Here is a 20,737-nt window from a genome sequence, read left to right as displayed (position 1 = left end):
GCCACGTTCTCAGTTTACACCTGGGAGTTGAAAGCCTCTTTTTGAACAAAGGCTACAAACGTGGCAGGTTGCAATTTATGGGTGAACTATTTTGTAGAAATGGTTTGAATATAGAAACAGAAATCCATACTACTCCTGCTAAAATGGAGACCATACCATTGCATTTAATCAGTCAATCAGAAAAACAAACATTTCTTCAGATTCCATATTAAATGTTCACCTCTTCTAAATGGATTTTCTCAAATTATATTAACAGAAAGATTATACAATATGCTAACAAGTATATAAGGTAGCTCTACAGATAGGACAGATATTCTAGCAGACTGATTTGGTTGTGACTCAGAGACTGAAGTACATAGTGAAGTATCTAGCCTGTGTTCCAGTTGGAGGGACGGGGGAACGTCACACCGGAATGTATTCTTTGGTTTGTAAGACACTGGTGGATTATATGGGCTCTTACAGGTAGTGGCCTCCAAGCAAGTATGTATTTGTTAAACTAACCTAAGTATCAGGGCATTCAACCCAGTGTAAATGTTATACCATATTAAACTGCTTAGGTTAATGTGGACAGGAAAAGAGTAATGATGTCTTAACACCACCAGGTGGAAGTGGTAGCTTCCATTAAACAACAGCTACGACTTACCTTGATACTACACACAAAAGGTTTCAACATGTACTATACTTATTCTAATATTTGTACATTCTAGATAGCAAATTACCTTTAGTACTGACATTAAAATGATACAAAATGTGCATAGATGGATATCAATCAAACTGCAACTTTGGAACATAGACTTAAAGGGAAAGCCAAATGTTTTAACAAAGATACAATTAGTGTTGAAATCTTTAGTTCTGGGATTGTTCAGATAAAACTAGAAACCTAAAGATGTAACCTTAGGCTCTGAAAAATTGCAACAGACATTTTTAAATGTTTGGACATTGGGTAGTCTAACAATTAATCAACAAAATAATCAACAAATGAACCATTACTGAAAATAATTGTGAATTGCAGCTCTACATACTTACCTTTTGTTTTCTTCCAGGAGCTGTAGCACCAGCACCTGCAATTTGCTTTGTCCTTCTGCAGCTGCAAGCATTTTCTTCATTATCTTTGTGCATTGCATTGTGGGACAATAGTGGCAATCAACAGCACACCCAATAATCAAGTGGATACAGAAATCTCTGAATGTATTTAATTTTGTCACCTCTGAAGCACAAGATTCTGCAGACTTGCTTAGAATTAGTATTTAGTATGAAATTAGGACAGAGCTAATTTGATGCAGTTTGAAGACCAAACCCTGCATATGTCATAGGCTTATATACCGTTATAAGTATGTCACATATTGTAGTCAATTGAACAAAATGCAAAAAAAAACTCGGCAAAAGAGGCGTTATGTAAGAATCACTTGTATTTTCATCTGACACTTCAGAGCAAGTTATAGTTATAGTCAACCTCTGTAATCAGCGTACAAATCTAAATCTGGTTCAAGTTAGCAGTGTTATTATGTGCCTTTTGTTGTAGTCAGATCATTTTGAATCCATAACAGTATGACAAGAAACATGTAACATTAAACATCAAACAAAGTGAATACAATAGCTCTTTTAAATCATTATAGCCTCTTATCTCCATAACTCTAGAGGAGATGAATGTGGCACTGTACTGTACAGAATTACTCAAAAAACACAAACGATTGGCACCAAAAACAGTGATATTTAATGGATGTGCAAAGGAGGCATTCTCAGTCCGCATTTATTATTTTCACTAGTCACTAGGTGGCACCCTAAGGCAGCCAAACTCCTCTGTAGCAACCATCCCTGCACATGCATGTGTGTAAAAGAATTTAAATCAAAAACAAGCACTAGTAAAATTAGATGAATAACACCACCAAGGATAACGTTCTCATGCAGGTCTTGTCAGCTAAGTTTTGGCTCCTTTGGCATAGAGACCACGGCATATCATGGTCCTCTTGTTTTTTTCCTTACCACTTTTCAGACCAAGCCAGATCCAGCTTCCACAATCCCAAATCTACCTCTTCCTCAGCAGTAACAGTGTTCCTGGGCATGCTGACAAAGCCAATGTTTCTTCGGGCTTCTGTATGGTTTCAGCTTTAGGCTTATGGAGGAAGTAGTCCATTGTTTAGTGTTGTTGCCTACTGAGGTGCTACAATGGGTCTAGAGCAGGTAAGTTCCAACTGTGTCAGTCTTTGACTAGCCTGTAAATATGATGCTGTGCGCCATGCTCGCTGGTGGACACTTCGAATACGTAGGCTATGCACAGGAGGGTTTCCAGTGTGTCCCTGTTAGTCACCACCTGTGGACACAGAAGATCCTGCTCAGTCAAACTGTGGGCGGTAGAACTCTAACCTTGGTTATAATGTTTTTACTTGTAAATTTGAATTCAATCACATTCTATAAGTTCGCAATCCTTTGACAATATATAAACAATCATACGACTGTACCAACATCCATAAATTGCTCCCTTAAATTCATTTGTAAAGATTCAGGAATGAAGTGACTACACGTTTTACCCGCTTCTACTCTGTAGTTCTTTTCAAGGATCCACCTCTGTCATGGAGGCATTGGGCAACAGGACTGTACAATACCTGGTAGTTAGTTAAAATCCTAATATCAGCCCAGCATGTTGGTTTACAGTAAATCAAAGGGAATTAGTTTATTCACATGACCACACTAGAGAATATAACCACTGTGTGTGGTTTTAGGTGGAGCCGTGGTTTTCCAATGAAGTATGTTCATGAATGCCTTTAAATTGTATTTGAATGTATGACAATAAAGCTAAAATAGTATTAGTTGTATACAGTTATTTCAATCAAATCTAACAACTGCAGCATATGCTCTTTTCTTTGCTCTTAAACATATTTCAGCAACTTCTTCTTTTTATTATCACCATTACTATTGAAAATCCATATCCTTCAACTTTAAGGAAACTTTCAACAATAATTCTTTGACATACTCTGTCACTAGCTATATACCATACTGGGCATTGGAGATTGATAATGATGACAAAATCATGATTAATACTTAAGTAATAATATATTAGATAGAAATGTCTAGTCACTATAACACTAGTTACTAAAGATGAATAATAAACGGTGAAAGATCTCTCTGGTCATATGTTCTGCTATTCAATGCGTAAGACTAGTGTATCTAAGAAAAAACATGGAGGACTGTGGAAATGTGGCACAAAACAAGCACACAACTTCATCAATTTATTATATGTTGCATCAAACACAGCACTAACATGAGGCATATTGATCCATTGTGCTCAGCCTTGTAATGTGGAATTTGTGAGTGCACCCATCTGTTGTCTATCTGTGTGTGCATTTGTGAGCAGGAGCTGTTCATGGTTAATATGAGCTAAATCAGCCCATTGAGAAACCTAATGACATGCTGCCATGTAGTCGTCAGTGTGGGCTCAATATGGCCATTGTTCCTTGGCCAGTAGGAATGCAACCACCAATGTCTTTGAACCCTGGTGTTGAGGACCACTTTGTTACTATGGTGATACTCTCCACTCTATTCACTTCCCTCTTTGTGTCTGCTCTAGCACACCGGATCATTCAGAAAAGTCCGACGTACAGTGAAATAGACAAAATGTTTCAACTCTGCAAAACCATAAAAAATGCTGTTCATAGGGCAGTGAAACATTGCGTCCAGTTGATAATGGTCTGACAAGGTTAAACATAGGAAATATCACAGCACAACCACATCAATTTATGACACTGGGCTGCCTACATAGAGCACTTTCAATTGTAAAAGTACACTTATTGAACGTCCATTTGGCTCTGTGTGCTTTAACGCCTTGGAATGGTTTTAATGGAAATAGATGAATGATAAAAAAGACAATGAGTGTGTTTCAATAAATGCATGTATTGCAGACAATTGACTCATATCGAAATACATTTTAAGTCAGGATAAGCCGTTGCTACCCCATTGCTAAACTTGCATTCACACCAGATTAACTGCCTAAATTTACTTTTTGATGTGTTACCTGGTTACATGGTTCCTAAACAAGTGAAACAAACAAACAGACAAACAAACTAACTGTGTATAGCTAGTTTTAAATCATGTGAATTGATTCTATTAGTATTAATGTTAGTTTTGTTAACATTTTGGTGGTTCATTTTCCAACAGGAAGGTGTCATTTGTTGTCAAAATCTAGATATCTTGGATACAAAATTACATGATTGTTTTTTCCCAGTGTGTCTCTGCTGGATGCCTAAATATCCCTAAACCCCCAAAAAGATGTCTTTTCCGGCACATAACCCCTGTTTAACCACAACTTGTGGTTTTTACATTTCAGTTTTTATATGATTATACACACATGTTAAATAGTGATCTTTGAGATGCCGGATTTTGATAAAAAATAACAAAAAGAAGCTTTCCAGTCTGTAAGCTAAGCTAACCGGCAGCTGGCTGTAGCTTAATTTTTAGCTTATAAGTAGCAGATCTAACTCCTAAAGAGAATTAGCATATTTCTAAACTATCTAAGAGTAACATGCATGCAAACAGACTAACAGACTGAGATTTCCTGCTCTATACATAAAGTCTCAATACGCACATGTACAGTATATGTCTGATTCATTGGTACCTGTAGGATAGTGAAGTTCTCCAGTACACTGTTCATCATGTACTTCTCCGGCAGGTGTTTAAGCTTGTGGATGAAGTTTATCATGTATTCACACAACGGGGAACGGTGGATCCGAAACACATAGCGTCCATTCTCAAAACGTGCATACTCCGTCTAGGAAAAACATGTACAACACATAACAAAAGCATGCAGATCAATTTATGAGAAGATATACCATGTGCAAAGAGAATTAAAAACACATTGAAAGGATAAAATGTGAAATCTATATCAAAATCTAAAACAAAAGGAATACATATTCCACTGAAATTCAATTGGATTTGAACATCTATGTGATAAGCTGTAATATATGTAATATGATATATCTAATGCAGCACATGGCATGCCATATATGACAATAAACATATTTCTTGTGACAACAGTAATCAAATGATGAAGCCATTAAATATCGTCATGTGGTCTGCTGAGGCAGATGGCCCTACCCAGGGATGTGTGTTTAAGTGTTTATATTGTACAATCCATCAGCAGCAGGTTGGGGTAGGGCCACTATTGTGTCTAGTTAACGGGAAGCATAACAGTTAGTCATACTGTGGAGATGTGTTAGTCATGTCAGTTTGCTGACCACAGATCAGTAGTAACTGATGGGAATCCATCTCCTCCATTAGCAGTTATTAACTCCTCTGGATGATGATAGTGCTGTATGACACAATCATGACCTTTTTATGTTGAAATATCACCAAGTGTTTGAGCAATCAGTGATGCAAAGATCTTGGACTGTAGCCACATTTATAGTTACTGTTGCTACTATTATACTGTTAATAATTGTAGGAACTGTATGATCCTAAAACATTGGATCTAAATGTGAAAAGTCAGTGTTTCAAAGAAAATACACCTTGAAATGGACATGAATGCTACAGTATGTATTGCATTCATAGGCAACTAAAACATCATATTGAGACTGGCCACTGTGGCATCCATTATCCAACGATAATACAATAATTAGATATGCTGTGTTAATTTCTGTACTTGTAATAGCTTAATCCTACTGAAGATGTTTATTAATTAACACCAAAAAACAAAATTAAATTCTTGTGTTAAGCACACTGTCAGTTGCTGTTGTAGCTTTGAAGTTTACTTTTAATTTTTGGGGAATTTTGGGCCCTTATTTACACATGACAACATGAAAAGGGGAGAGAAAGGGGGAATGACATGCAGGAAAGAGCTGCCAGTCGGAGTCTAACCCACGGCCACGGCATCGAGGAGTAAACCTCTATATACTGTATGTGCATCCGCTCTACCGACTGAGCTACCGGCCACATATTTAAATTTGTTAAGGAAAGTATCATAGTTACACAGTTTCATCTAAACAAAACCTAAATTAAGTTTTTTAGTCCAGAATTATTGCAGAAGGTTTGTTGTATTTTTTTTGTAGTGCTGAGTTCAGCTTGTTCAGAATACAATCTCATATTTTTCTAAAATAGTTCACCAAAAAGTCTCTCCAAAAACAATTTTAGCAAGAAATAGGCCACACAGTTGCTGAATCTGTCTTCATTTCAAATGGACAAAAATCTGTTTAAAAGATTTTCGTCAGAATTTGAGAAACTCTACTCACGCCATTTCTGGGTTAGCACTTCACCAATGAGATTGGTCATTTGAGTCTGACTGCTGGCAGTGCCCGCCTTCTGACCGGGCATGTCAGGTCAGTCAAAATGAAGGCCGACGGCCCCTCCAACGGACAACGACACTGAACACACCAAACAGACTGGAGTACCGACCTCGCCAGACTGTCTGACGGACGATTATTGGGTTGGTGTTTCAGAGCCTTAATACCCATTCTCTAAGGGCTCATTATCTTTTCAGTCAGAAATTATAAGAAACTGTGTTACAATATATGCAACTTTAAGTTAGTAATGCTTCATAAAAAATGACTACTGGCATCCTCTAGTTTAGGTTTACAAATTAAAAAAGATTCTCGATAACCCCGAGTATTCTTACCTCCACTTTCTCCACCACCTGCTTGCCAAAGGAGCAGACTTTGGTGGATGAGGTGATAATCATGTTCTCAGAGCTCTCGTACTGACTGGAAACACCATAGAAGAAGCTGCTGTCATCCTGCAGGTTCACACTAAGGTCCGCCTACAGGGAAGAAACAGATAATATGTCAGGATCGACTAACTTTCCTGTGTGTACTATATTACAAACCACCCTGCTCCACATTGAACATCTAAAGCCTCAATGAAATAAATCACTATTTCCATAATATGACAAAATATCAGGGTCTACTTTTCTGCTCACGGGCATGGATCTCAAGGAGCATGTGTGTCAGTCTGACAAAGACACATCACCAACAGTGTTACAGCTCAACAAAGCTTAAGAATGGTTCTCTGTAAAGCCAAGAGGCATCCACGGGCCAGATCCATGTTGACCCAATATAACACTGTCAAATCCAGCCTCAAGATTCCCAAGATGCTGTGTATCGCCCACTTGAAGAACCCATAGTACTAACGGGAAAAAAAGCATGTACACGCTCAAGTGTTTTGCATAAATCTAGTTAATTTAGCAAGCTTTTGGTCAGAGACCTTCTTTAAGGCAAGAATAACTGTTAGCCAGTAAATGCAGCAGAACTCAAGGTAAAAACATCCTCTCTTGATAAGCCTACTCATTATAAAAAAAACACAGAACTGACATTTTTCTGATAGCTCACACATTCACAGAAGCTCAAGTTACTTTTATACAAATTGTTATTAGTAAACATGATATTCCAATCCAGTAAATTTAAAAGATTCACCATTTTGAAAAAAGGAAACAAGGCAACCCCATGTTCTTGTCAGTTGCCTAGCAACAACGGAAACTAATGCCAAATGTTTGTGAACTTTACTTCCTATGTCAAAAACAGGACCTCACAAGTGCAATTTAAAACACAGCGTCAAGTTTCTTTATTCTCTTGTGGATGCAGAATCACCTAGCTCTGATCCTCCCACTAGTTGAAGTTGGAATTGAGACAAGTATAATCTGATTTTGTATCAGACTGAGGTGTCATCTCCTCCTTCAGACAGCTGGGCTGCTTTACCTTTTCCCCTGTCGGGCTCTTGTCTCCTAATGGGCCATTGAGGCACCGCTCAGCCTCCTCTCATCTCTTCATCACCCCGTTCATCTTCATCCCTGGCTCATGTAATTCCTCTATTTGTCTTCATCCCTGGGGCATAGTGACCCTCCCCGAACCGCCTTTCCTTTCTTGCCTAACAGCCAGCGAGGGAATTCATCCAATTACAATCAGCAGCATGCAATTGGCTGATTAGATCATGGTGGGCCGGCTGGCTGTGTAACAATTTAGCAGAGCCAGCTCAAATCGGATTCCCTCGGCTCTTCAAAGGCGTGAGACAATCCGTTAGGACAGGGCCACAGGCGCTGAGAGGGTGAGGAGAAAGGTGGGAGCAGGGCAGGGCAGCCAGTGGCCGACAGGGGGGTTTGCTGGAAATTCAATCTAGAATGCCATAGCTTTGGAGGGGGGCCAGTCGCCTGTCACCGTCACCATGCCAACCTGCGGCTCAGCACACCCCTAAGTCATGACCTACCACGTGGTCGTGCCACTGCGGCTACATCAAATGGGCTCTTCACCTCTTTTATGATGGCGTAAATAAAGTTATCGTATTTTCAGATCTGTTGAGGATTTAATTTAGCTTATTTTCATGGCCAAGGGCATCTTGGCTGTTTTTTTCTTCCAGTATGGGTGTTAAAATGCCCAGCTGTTTTGTAGTATTTCTCTGTTTTGTCATGGATGCCTCAAGAATTGGAGGACCCCCTTGGGACACAATAAGATGAACAGACCGAGAGGGGACAGTGTTATGAGCTTGTTTTTCTCTAGCGGGGAGCTGCATATGTTGTAACTGTTGACTCAACTGGGTTGTGACATGAATCAAGAGACTAATATTTCACTGATGATTGACTTGTTGCTTACATTGCACCGCTGTATCTCCTACCATTCCTGTCTCTTGTTCACACTGTCTGTATCCCTATTTCTATCTCTTGCTGCTTATTGCTGTCTTGCTCTCTTTTTCCTTATGATATATGGCCAGGCCACTCCTCCCCTCTTTCCCCTCACCCCTGAATCAAATGCCATGGCTTGACCAGCTGCTCTTTCCTGGAGAAGACTACTTTCAAAATGGTGTCACTCACCAATGTCTTCTATTGCTCTATAATAAATAATGTGGCAGTCAAACATGTGAGAAGGGTAATGTCAAGCCATCTGGTGGCATGAGATTGCAAGGCGGTACTTTGAACTTGACATTCACAGTCTTTGGCACTCCGAACCACAGCCGTTAAAGCTATATAAGCTTATACTGTATATCTGCTTTGCAAGTCACCGGTGGCCTCAACACGACACATTTTTGACAAAGTGGATCTGAGGATGACGGCAATCATGTTTTACAATGTTTCACAGTAGTAGTGGAGATGATGGTTTGACATTGAGGCAGCATTGTGTACCTTTACCATCAGAATCTCCAGACCTGCACCAAACCACATGATCCATACCACTTCTAAAGGTTGCAGAGAACTTACAATGGCTTCACAGATCTTCTCTTCATGGTGCCATATACTTCTGCAAAACACTGCAGAAAAGTGGAGACTGCTCCCCAATATTGTGTGTCAGAATTGGACTCTGTTGTGGCAGGTGCATGTTGATCTGATCATTGAACACAAGAGCAGGACAGCCATTGTTCACTGCGGGTTTCTCTATTGCTAACAGCTTGTCCCTACGGCTAGATGTGATTGGGTGACCTAGTACACACAACAGTTCTGCGGTTCATGACTCAGGTGCTTCTGACACAACCCTGCCAGTCCCCCATTCGAGAGGGAGGTTATAGTAGACGTAGAGCATGATAGGCATGGTGCCCAATCATAGAAAACCTCTCAATGCTCCCATGACTCAAACAGATTGCACATGTCCTTTATACTTCATAACATAAGGAGTGTATTTTGGCCCAGCAAGTTTGGTTTGGTCTAACCTCCATCCATTGAAGAGAGAAACACCTAAAAACTTCCTATTCATCCAATTCTACCTCATGGATGTGTTTGGGTCCTTTTTCTAGATTTGTGCCATTGGTCTGTGCTTGGGATGAATTTATCATTAACGAGATGCTGTTTTCTGTCCCCATCTCTTATGAATAGAAAAAATGGTTTGTTATGGGCAGTTCATATAGTTTTGGTATGCACCAAATCTATGCTTTGTGTTTAGACAGTGGGTATTTTATATATGTTTCTATATGCCTTGATTGTTAATTGTTCTATGTGTAAAAAAAAATGGCCTAACATCCATTATAACCTTGCCATCTCTTATCTGTAATGCTGTGAAACAAGAACTTTGAGGACAGGGAATACTAAACTTTAAGACTTTCCAAATACAGATCAGACATAAACAAAAAAAAAATTACAAGCAAAGATTGTGCACACATAATTCCTTTTCATTTTAGTGCTAAATGGTCACCACTGCGTGCACAGCAAGTCACTTGGCAATCAAACAGTGTGGCCACCAAGGTTACGTCTGGTGCCTTCTATTTCCTATTGATTTTTAAATGTCTTCTTTGTTGAGCAAAGGGACTTCAGCTAATTATGCTAGCTATCAAGTGTTTCTTAAATTCTCCTATACAGGACATTATGATTGAAATCTGAACCTAAGCTCTTGATATATCAAGAAGTCACGCAGAAACTGAAGTGAGTCGGTTGATGAATTAAACAGTTGTTGAGTGATTCTCTGGCATACTTTGTGACAACACTGCTTTACAATCCCAGCATATTGATGTTAACAAGTGGGGTTTCTACAATAACTGTAATTTCACTCCCTCTTGCTGTACCCTGACCTCTGCTGTTAAACTAACATGCCGGCAAGATACATGGATAGACAGATAGATAGATATTTATCCCCAGAGGGAAATTCACAATAAAGAGTAGCAAAACTTTTGAATGAAATGCCATTAAAAGCCACTTTAATAAAGAGCGGATGTACGTTTGGTGGGAGGTGCCCTGAGGTAAAGTGTGTATGTGTTGTGCATGATACAAATTCCAAATTTCTTTCCTGAGGTAAGATGGCCAGATCAAAATTGACGTGTCCAATTACGTTCCTCATACTCTCTGTTTATAGGCCCATTTTCAGGTTGTCAGTTTGTATGTTTCCACTGTTTTCAAAAATATCACACATTCTCCTCCATCTGTCTTCATTCCTTGGTTGCATCTTAAGTTTACTTTGTCATCATGCTTAACTCGCTCATGTCTCTCAGCGTGTAATGGTGAGCTGGGGGGCGCTGTGTGTTTGTCTGTGTGTGCGTTTTTGGGGGGCGTACTTATAAATAAGTATATGGGGCGTTAGAGTTGGACTCTTATAGTGCCTAGACAGGTGCTGGGGCTCACATTTCCCGTGGTGAAAGATCAGGCCTGCCACTCTTCCCAAGGCTGCTCACACGCTCACGCTCACACACACATACACACACACACGCACACACACACAAACACACACACACACACACAAACACACATGTATATACAAATACATCCACACCTAATGCATGTTGAGCAGCAATGCCTTCTTTGCCAACATAAACACCCAATCAGGTCATGGGAGCAATGACTTTCCATTCATTCCGGCTTTAAATTGCACATAAGTTCCTTTAAATCTGATGCTTAAGCTATCTCAACACAGTTAACACGCTAGGCCATTGACAGCCAACAGGTGCAACAAAACATTAACAATAGTATTTACTATACTATCACTTCACCTTGATGACTTCGGGGAGGAATATATGCTCTGATAATGTACGAAAAATGCCACACAGAGAGTATTGAGCTGAGCTTCAGATGTATAAGAACCAGTTTTAATTTACATTATTGAGTTATTGGTTAAAACAAAAAAACGCTTAGAAAAACTGGATTTCTCTAAACGATTTTTTTGTTTTTAAATTGATTTACCCAAAACTTGACGAGAAAAAAAGCGTTGTGTGGCCCTTTGTCAAACAGCTCCCTCAGGCCTCCTTTCTTCTCTGGGAACTTGTCGTAGATTTGTCTGACATCCACAGACTCCAGATAGGCATCGCTGTAGCTTGGGTTGGACTGGCCGATGTGCACAAACAGGTGCTTGTTGAACTGGAGAGACAAAAGTGCATATCAGGAAATGAACAGAGCCAAAAATGACAAGTGTCCAGTTTTCTAAATTGGCAAAAATGCCATATGGTTAGGCGCGGTTAGGAGCTCCAGGACATCTGTCACATTGGGCCTGTTATCAATTCAATCATATGTACTGTAATAAATCCCATCACCTGTTTTAAGGGTCCCTCCCTTTTCTTCCTTTTTATTCATGATGTGCTGGTGTGTATATTCTTTATGTGTTAATGCAGATTATTTTTTATTTTTTATTTTCCAATACATTTGTGATATCTTTATTATTGTGGTTGACTATTCATTGTATAGTGCAACATGTTCTCTATGTACAAAATAATGAAGTTTTACATTTTGAATATTTCAATCACTGCTCGTGCTAACTGCTAGCATCTTCTGTTTGATTTTCAAATATTATATTATAAAGAGCCCTGTGCCAAAGTCTGTGCATACGTTTTACAGTAACAAGGGTTTAGAAAAGCATGTGTAAAAGATTTATATACATAGCATCTAATACAATACAAGATACAGTGTTAGTCAGCAATAGAGAGGAGCCAAACAATTATTTACATTTAGTAATAAAAGTACATAAACTATAAGTCATGTGATCGGCTGGACAGAAATGGCGGCTTAAGGTGTAGCTCCTGGCCCAAATTTGTCAAATATTTGTTTTATATGGTTCCAACTTCAATATTTTACTACTTTGTGCTTGGTAGAGTTACTTGCAAACAAAAACCAACTCGACGATACAGACGCCATTGCAGAAACATTGCTGGAGAAACAGAAAAGCTACCTCGAGCCACGTTTTTCTCAGATCCAGTCTCAGATTCAACAGATGGGCCTTGACAACAACAATAAGCTAACTGCTATCCATGCTCTACTAGCATCTCTGACTGCAAGCCTTTGCTCCATCAGATCTGATGTGAACAACCTAAAAACCACCGTGGACAGCAACGCAAGTATTCTTGACAGCAGTGGCCATGCTTTACAAGAGCTGAACGTGAAGCTAGCAGACATGAAGGACAGAAACTGGAGATGCAAGATCTGCATCGCTGGGTTGAAACAGGGGCTAGAAGGTGCTAATGCTATCCAGTATCTCTCACGGTCCCTGCCTAAGTGGTTCCCGAATCTAGCAGATGTTCAGACTATGAAAGCCCACCGAATTTACAGTGATAGCCCAAAGAAGAATACCACTACTAATCGCACATTGATTTTCAATGTCCTCCGCTACACAACCAGGCAGGGGATCCTACAAGCTGCTGATCCCTGCTCGTCACTCAGGGCCGGAAAATTTGCTTCTCTTTATGGGCAAGCAACGGCAAGCCTTCTATCAAACCATGGATTCAGTGTGAGTCAAGGGTCTAGATTTTTTCCTGCTTTATATGGCAACACGTAAGATCAGAGACAGTGACCAGTACAGAGCATTAACCTCCGCCGGGGATGCTGAGGACTATGTGAACCGGGCTGCGCCCCGTCCTCCCCGTCCACATCAGCTGTAAAGAAGGATCAGGACTGAAACAACTGCCTGATGAACACAGACCTTTGGTTTGTCTTGTATTAATTTTTGTTGCACTGTTGTCGGATGTGATTGCAGTGACTGTGTTTCTGAATACTATGTCGACCTGGCTTAATGTGGCCTACTCTCCATTGGTTAGCTGGGCCACTGCAAGGCTAGAGTTTCCTTTCAGAGGTGTTTTGTGTTTTTTGTTTCTTGTTTCTGTTGATGGAAAATGTGTTTATTCTGATGTTATTTTAGTGTGTAACCAGTTGCTGTTGCAACCAGGTATTTATGGGCTAGTGTTCCATTTGTGCTGCCCTGTATCCAATCTCGATCATAGACCTATTTTAGATGTTAGCCTCTCTGGCTATGTTTCCCCCCCTTCTCTCCCTTCTGTATCAATGTCTCGTCTGTTGTTGTTATGCATTTTACATGTTTTGTGTCTTGAGCGACGTTACTCTGGATGCACTATTGTTAGGATTTAGCTAAATGAAAGGCAGTAGCAATTGATCTTTCATTTTTAGTTTGGAATTGTGGCGGACTGAATGCTCCTCACAAACGAGCCAGCACTCTGGGCTTACTAAGAAAGAGAAATGTTGACATTGCATTATTACAGGAAATAATTTACTGTAATTTCATTGGTATAATCAAAGCTTTGTATTCTAATTCCTCAGCCTGCGTCTTGACCGGACGCACATCCTCCACTTTATTTCCAATTTCTAGATCTCCCCGGCAAGGTTGCCCCTCGATTCCTTCTCTCTACAGCCACTGGCTCAAGCCAATTGATTATGGTGTCACCAATATGCATACGTACTGTAGTACGATGATTTGGGCTTTTTAGAAAACCCCTCTCAGTCTCTTCCTGACCTTCTATCATTATGCAAGGAGTATGGAAGCTTAATTTACTACTTCATTTAAATGTAAATGTGCTGTATTTATATAGCGCTTTTCCAGTATTAACAACTGCTCAAAGCGCTTTTACATCTACAGGAAACATTCACCATTCACACACATTCATACACTGTGGCCGGGCTGCCGTACAAGGTAGCACCTGCTCATCAGATAAACATTCACACACATTCACACTCCGATGCGCAGCACCGGGGGGAACTCGGGGTTCAGCGTCTTTCCCAAGGACACTTCGACAATGACTGCAGTGGAGTGCAATGATAATGAAATCCAAATTTATCTGGAAAGGCAAGCAGCCGCGACTTCAAATGTCTACTTTACAGAGGAGCAGAGAGGATAGTGGCCTTTCAGTTCCCAACTTTAAACATTATTTCTTGACCTTTGTGCTAAGACCCCTTCTTCCTTGGTTTAGTCCAGATGTGTCTGTCTGCTGGTGTACCTTTAGAAAGTGCTATGACAGAGCCTTGGTCACTCCGTAACGTTCTCTTTGCCAGTAGTTTGAACAAACAGTGTCAGCTACGCTTTGGGCCCTTTATCTCTCATCTTATCAAAACTTGGAGATTAGCTGAGATATACTGCTTGTATATAGCTTGTAACTGGCACACAATACAGCACTCCTGATTGGTGGGAGGCCGATAACAGCTCCACAATGGGAATAAAGGGTAGTTAATTGTCTAAAAGACATTTTTGGTGAGGTTGGCTTGTTGCCCATCCATCCTATTTGGAAGTTATTTACTGTGCAGCCTAAAAACTGGGGTTTAGTATCCAGGCTTTACCAGTTCTTGGTGATATCTGGCCACGTTGGCCTTCCTATTGAGAGGATCTAGGCAGGCGATTGCCCAGACTCTGCTCTCTGCTGGCATAAAATATGTCTAACATTCCCGAAGTATCTCACAATCCAGATCATCAGCAGATTCACTACAATTTCATAGGACACATCTCACCCCCATGAAAATGAACCACATAAAAATAATGAACAGCACTTTAAGCACTTTCTGCCCAATTAAAGCTAAAGGTATACGTATGTATTCACATGTTCTGGGAGTGCTCTCCTGTTGGTCAGTTCTGGAACAATATTTCATCCAAAATTTCCACCAATGTCACTGTGCCTGTTACTGTCAATGTTTTGATTATGAATGACCTGTCAGCCTTCCAGCTCTCTAAAGCTAAAAAATGTGCTGTGCTTGCTGGACTTACAGTTGCTAAAAGGATGATTGCATTCCGTTGGAAGCCACCTCATTTGGTTGTCATGTACTTGAAACTCTCAACGGCTTGTGTGGGTAGTGCCCCAAGGGAAGACTTTGGAGACTTGGCACAGCATTGCTGAGTCCTTGAAGGCAATTCTGTATTATTTTCTTTTGTTTGTGTGTGATTGGTCCCTTGTCTTGTGTCTGTCTGTTTTGGCATGTGTTGTTTTGTCTCCCTCCCTCCCGTTTTTCCTCTCTGGGATTTTTTGGCCCTGGGACGCGTTCCTCTGTCCCACTGCGTTTGTAACTGTTCGTGAATGTTTTGTTTACGTTACTATTTTTTCTGAATAAAAAAAATAAAAATGTGATCACAAAAAGGTAAATTTACTGATATACTTATGAAAACTATCGGTAATAAAAGTTATTGCTTACTTAGCTACCACAAAAGGGCACAAATATCATGTGCTGTCTGAAATCTTTTTTGCAGCTGACCAAGCAATTTTAAGCAAATTTAGACCAAAGTAAAGAGTGAAAACAGGAAAGAATCTGAAGAACAAAACACTGAAGTGAGTGTTTACTCTATGGAACGGTCAAAAAGACTTCTCGGTGAGCAAGCACTATAGTTATAGAAACTAAATAGATAAATAGAGTAAAACATCTTTGTAGTATGACACAAAGTTATCTCCTGTCACCCTACTCACATTCTCTGGGTCTTGAGGTTGCTCCAGGAAGGCGGAGAACTCCAGCATTCGCAGCTTGGAGCTGGCAATACTTCTACCCTGCCAAGGGGGGGCACCGGGAGACATTGAGAGCCCAGCTGTGCTTTCATAACCTGCAGAAAGATGGGCAGTGAGTGTGTGAATGTCCGTTTTTGATTGTGACAATGCAAATCCAGCAAGCTATTTCTCTGAACTTCATGCAAGTTCTTCATCACGATCAGGGTTTTCTCATCACCTTTACAGCTTTACAGCTGTCTTGTCAACACAGCAGGGCTGAGAAAGAGAACCCACCTGTTATGGGTGTCGGGCCGGATGTTTGCATGGGGTAACTCTGCTGGGAGAAGGGCTTAATGCTGGAGAGATGAGACAGACAAGAGAGGGAGAGGCATGTTATGCACCAACTTGGCCTCATGACCCCATCTAACATACTAATTGGACCACATGACCCCCAAAGACGCAGGGGGCAACGCGGTATGCTGACTGTCAGGCAGCTGAAGACTTTTCTTTCTAATTGTGCTGATGTGTTTTAATTTGTTGTGAGATTCAGTCTTTGACTGAAATGTAACTGATGGCTTTCAAGCTGATAACATGAGAAATAACTGATGGATGCTGTAGCACTACAGAACAGAAAGAATAGATACTCACTCTTCGTGGCCTCCTTGCTGTCCTGGAAGTGTGCCGTGCCAAAACTGTGATGGAAAAAAGAGTGCAAACTATATTAAACAGTTCCACTTTGACACTTAGTCAGATATGAATTGTGTTGTGTTTATTTTTCTTTTTGAAACAGAAGCGCAGAGTTTAGCTGTCTGTTATGAAAAAGAAAACCAAGCTTATGTCAAATCAACAAAGATTAAACTATCTTTCTCAAAGTTTAATGTATTTTGGACACTTTGACTCCAAAGTAACTTCATCCCAAATGTTCTAAAAAGGTCAAATTAAAAATACTGCTTATTTGCCACAATTAGCAGACCACCAACCACAGACTTTGGGATGAAGTCGAAAGGTATTTAAAAAAAAAAAAAAATTCAAGATAGTGTAGGTGACGCTGGCCAGAGACTCACCCCACCAGCAGTGGGATAAGCCGGCCTAGACAGGCCCTGGAGAGCCATCTTGTTTTGGAAAGCTGCAGGTGAGATGATCTGGGCTGAGGACATGGTGGCCATACTCTGCAGGGCCTTGTCTTTGGCTACCTGGTCCTATGGAGAGGGACAGAGAGCGAGACAAACAGACAGTTAGGCAAAGGCAGAGCACTCATCATACTCCATTTAAGTCGGCACCCCACTTCACTGGTAACACAAGCAGAGCCCTAAAAAGGGAAATGAAGGGCTGAGGCCAGCTTGCATCATCAGAGAATCCCTGCCAGGCAGAGAGATGAGGAGAAGGTGATATTACAGTCAAGGGCCTTTGGGTCAGGAGTTAAGTTTATTGCTTTGGCAGGGGCCAGCTAGTGATGACAACTAGCTTCTGTTGGAGGTCATACTGGAAGACAAGACAGGCAACAGGGTGATTTGTTAATATGCTAATAATTGCATAAAAATTGCTAAATGCAACTGCCACTGAGTTTAAAATAGTGAGATAGCTACAAAATTGTCTTTCCTGTACTATACTGTAAAATGATACAGCTCTTGTTTTTTTAATCCACTCCTTCAGCAGTTTCCAAACCACAGAGGACTACAAGCACTTGCCGCCCGGCCCTAATGGGCAAGGCCACACAGTGCATTCTTCTTTCCAGAGCTACAAACACAAGGGCATAGCTGAAATATGGGGGGTACATGTGGTAGGGATCTCAGTTACACCAAAGACATATTTAAAAATGCCCGTCACAAAGGCCAACCCTGTGACCAGTGCCAGCTGAACCCTCATGGCTGCAGTCCAAGGAGAGGGAGAGTCCTGTTGCCTGCTGGAGTGTGAGTATGCGGGTGTATGTAGACGAGAAATGTAAATGGAGAAAGAACTGGGGGGACAGGGATGTTTAAGCTCTCAGCGTACCATACAGCAACACTTTTATTGAGGTACTTATCAAATGTAATACCTTGAAGGAATAATGCAGGGATTCATTTGTTTCCTGACAATTGCGTTTGGTTCATCTTGTTCATAATCGTGCACACTAAGCCTCGGGCCACCTGAAATATGTTCACATTTCATCAAAACGTGTCAGCATCACATTTAAAACTAGCAGCAATTAGAGGGTGCAATTAAAATAGCCAATTGTTTGTGCCTTTGTGGTAATAGGATGTGAACACATGGCAGCGCAGGGGCCATGGATGTTGACATACCTTTAACAAAACATGAAGCTTCATTATAAGCGGGACTATAATAGGGTAATAATGGTTTCACCCTCTTTCCATCTGATGCTGCACAACTTGATTAAACTCAAATAAAATTAAAATAAAATGCAACATACTAATCACACCCTTAACTCATCATGACTATTCCTTCTCTGGCAGAGAGCACAGGCAAATTTGTGCAGTAGCATACACACGCGTGCAGATTTACAATTATTGATTAGATTAAATCCAGATAATCTTTGTTCCTCGTAAGTGCAGTAAAAAGAAGCTATCTTCCAAAAACATTTAGGGAATATAAAGAAGCAGAAAGATGTTGACTCACGTAGCGTACCTTCAGCTTCACCTGGATCTCTCTGGCCTTCCGTCGAGCTAGAACCTGGATGTGACTAGATACCTGGAAAAACAACAGAGTTAAGTGTTGTGTTGCCTAGGTGAGTTTTTTCTTTTTTGTGATCTCATTTTTCTTTCTTTTTAATTAAAAAAACAAACAGTTACAAACAATACACTGGTACATAGGAACGCATCCTAGGACCAAATAAATAAATAAAACTCAGAGGGGGAAAAGGGGAAAACGGGAGACAAAACAACGTGCAGAAACACAAAGACACAAAGACACACACAAACACACACATTAACAGATACACACACACAGACAGACAAGGGACCAAACACCTGTGTAAGTCAGAGGTCCGGCTGTAACACAAGGCTACAGCCCCACAGAGTCCGCAATGGCATGCCAAGTGAGTTTTTCCCGGTGCTCCATGAATCCGCGCCGTGGAAAGTTCCATATTCACTACATCCAAGTAGGAAAGGGTCCACGTGCGGCTAGACAGCCTCCGTGCATTTTAAACCTTTAACCCCGTGTTCACATGGATGTCCTCCAGATACTTCTGTTTCCTTCCACAGTCCGAAAACATTCAGGTAAATTTGAGACTCTAAATTGGCTAATGGTGTAAATGTGAATACATTTGTGTGAAAATCTGACCTCGGAGTACCCTGCCTCTCACTCAAGGCACACTGGCCCCAATGACCATGCACAGGGTTAGTGGGTTTAGAGAATGGTTGGATGGAAGCTCAAAGAGCATTTATTAAACTCCAATGCGGTTAGAGTTTCTTTGGTCCATGGGGCCTCATTGGCCTGAAATTCGGTGATTATTCATGATCTTCACCAGACAATTCCAACCATCTGAAATAACTTGTGAAGCAAAAACTCTATAAACTAAAACTGACAAAGACAGTCGCTTCAGGCAATGTGAGCAACACTGGTTTGAGATATAAAAAACTAAATATTACTGAACTGTTTTACTTTGAGTTTCAACTTTGTTGGCAATATTTTATGTCTTTGTCAGAACAACTTTCTAAAGAAGCTGTAGTGCATCAGTTTAATGCTGTTGGACCAGCAGATGTCCCTCTATCCCTCCAACTTGTCCCACCATCCATCTCTGATCCGTCGACGCCCCCCTTCCTCCTCTCATCTTCACTCTTCTCATTCCCTCACAGAATCCGCTAGATGACTTAGCAGGGACCCTTTCTCTCCACATCCATCACTGCCCATGCATCAGTCCTTCCATATCAGATACCGTAGTGAGGATAGAGTTCCAAATCCCCCGCCTGTCTTGCCTCAGTCTGCCATCCAGATCACCATATTCCCCAGGTTCTTTCCTCTTCTAACGAGGACCAGATCCATGAGGTGGTGAAGAAGCAACACCGACACATGATCCTACAGCATCTGCGTATTGGGCCCTGGCCCTAAATCAATCGTCATCGTTAGCCCTCCAAGTAGGAGGGAGTGAAAATTAGGGGGGTACCCGGGGTGTTGGGGCATCACTCAGCAGCAGAAGACTTTATCTGGAGGGGTTCAAAAATAGGGGCTGCTTTTGCAGAGAACTTACCTGCTTCCTGGTCCGCGTCTTCCCTGTGCGAAGTTTGATGTATCGTGCAATCAACTCGTTTCTTCCTGTAAAAGGGACCAAGAAAAACATAATTTTAGTATAATATTGTATTGCATTTTTTTCAAATTTATAGAGACTTGAAAAGAGGCACAAGAATTTTAACATGTCAATTATTGACAGGTTAACAGAGAAGAAATGATACAACATGCAATATTTTAGCTTCCACTTCCACCGTCTTATTGTAGACATATATAACGTAAGTGTTAAGAAGTGATAATTTATAAAGGAAATACAACTTGGTCCTTAGTTGTAATTTGGAGCCTGGTAACCTGACTTTGGCATTGAATATTTTGTATTTATTTTGTATTTGCACCTTGTTGTTATCTTCAAATTGCCACTTTTCATAACTTCATCATCTCCCCCGGGGTAGATGAAGTGGAATCTGATCCTACTACCTACATTAAATCATAAAACAAATCTAAATTACAAAAC

The 20,737-nt window shown here is 40.7% G+C and overlaps 1 protein-coding gene across 3 annotated transcripts in view; it reads right to left on the bottom strand.

Moving 5' to 3' along the window:
* Positions 1-1,391: 1,391 nt before the first annotated feature.
* Positions 1,392-20,737, bottom strand: part of LOC117948907 (transcriptional enhancer factor TEF-3-like) — a 43,497-nt gene continuing 24,151 nt past the window's right edge. For 2 of the 3 annotated variants that reach the window (XM_034878853.1, XM_034878855.1), the window contains exons 3-12: positions 20,246-20,310; positions 18,676-18,747; positions 17,127-17,261; positions 16,711-16,754; positions 16,357-16,418; positions 16,048-16,178; positions 11,567-11,740; positions 6,602-6,742; positions 4,610-4,762; positions 1,392-2,311 (exon numbers count right to left, since the gene is read on the bottom strand). In XM_034878853.1, the coding sequence (XP_034734744.1) occupies positions 2,198-2,311; positions 4,610-4,762; positions 6,602-6,742; positions 11,567-11,740; positions 16,048-16,178; positions 16,357-16,418; positions 16,711-16,754; positions 17,127-17,261; positions 18,676-18,747; positions 20,246-20,310 (1,091 nt within the window). In that variant the 3' untranslated portion in view covers positions 1,392-2,197. The remainder of the gene's footprint in view (positions 2,312-4,609; positions 4,763-6,601; positions 6,743-11,566; positions 11,741-16,047; positions 16,179-16,356; positions 16,419-16,710; positions 16,755-17,126; positions 17,262-18,675; positions 18,748-20,245; positions 20,311-20,737) is intronic. The other variant, XM_034878854.1, reaches the window with a different exon arrangement.

The sequence above is a fragment of the Etheostoma cragini genome, chromosome 8 (assembly GCF_013103735.1).
Source record: "Etheostoma cragini isolate CJK2018 chromosome 8, CSU_Ecrag_1.0, whole genome shotgun sequence".
Taxonomy (NCBI): Eukaryota; Metazoa; Chordata; class Actinopteri; order Perciformes; family Percidae; genus Etheostoma; species Etheostoma cragini.
This window is presented reverse-complemented; position numbering and strand designations above follow the sequence as displayed.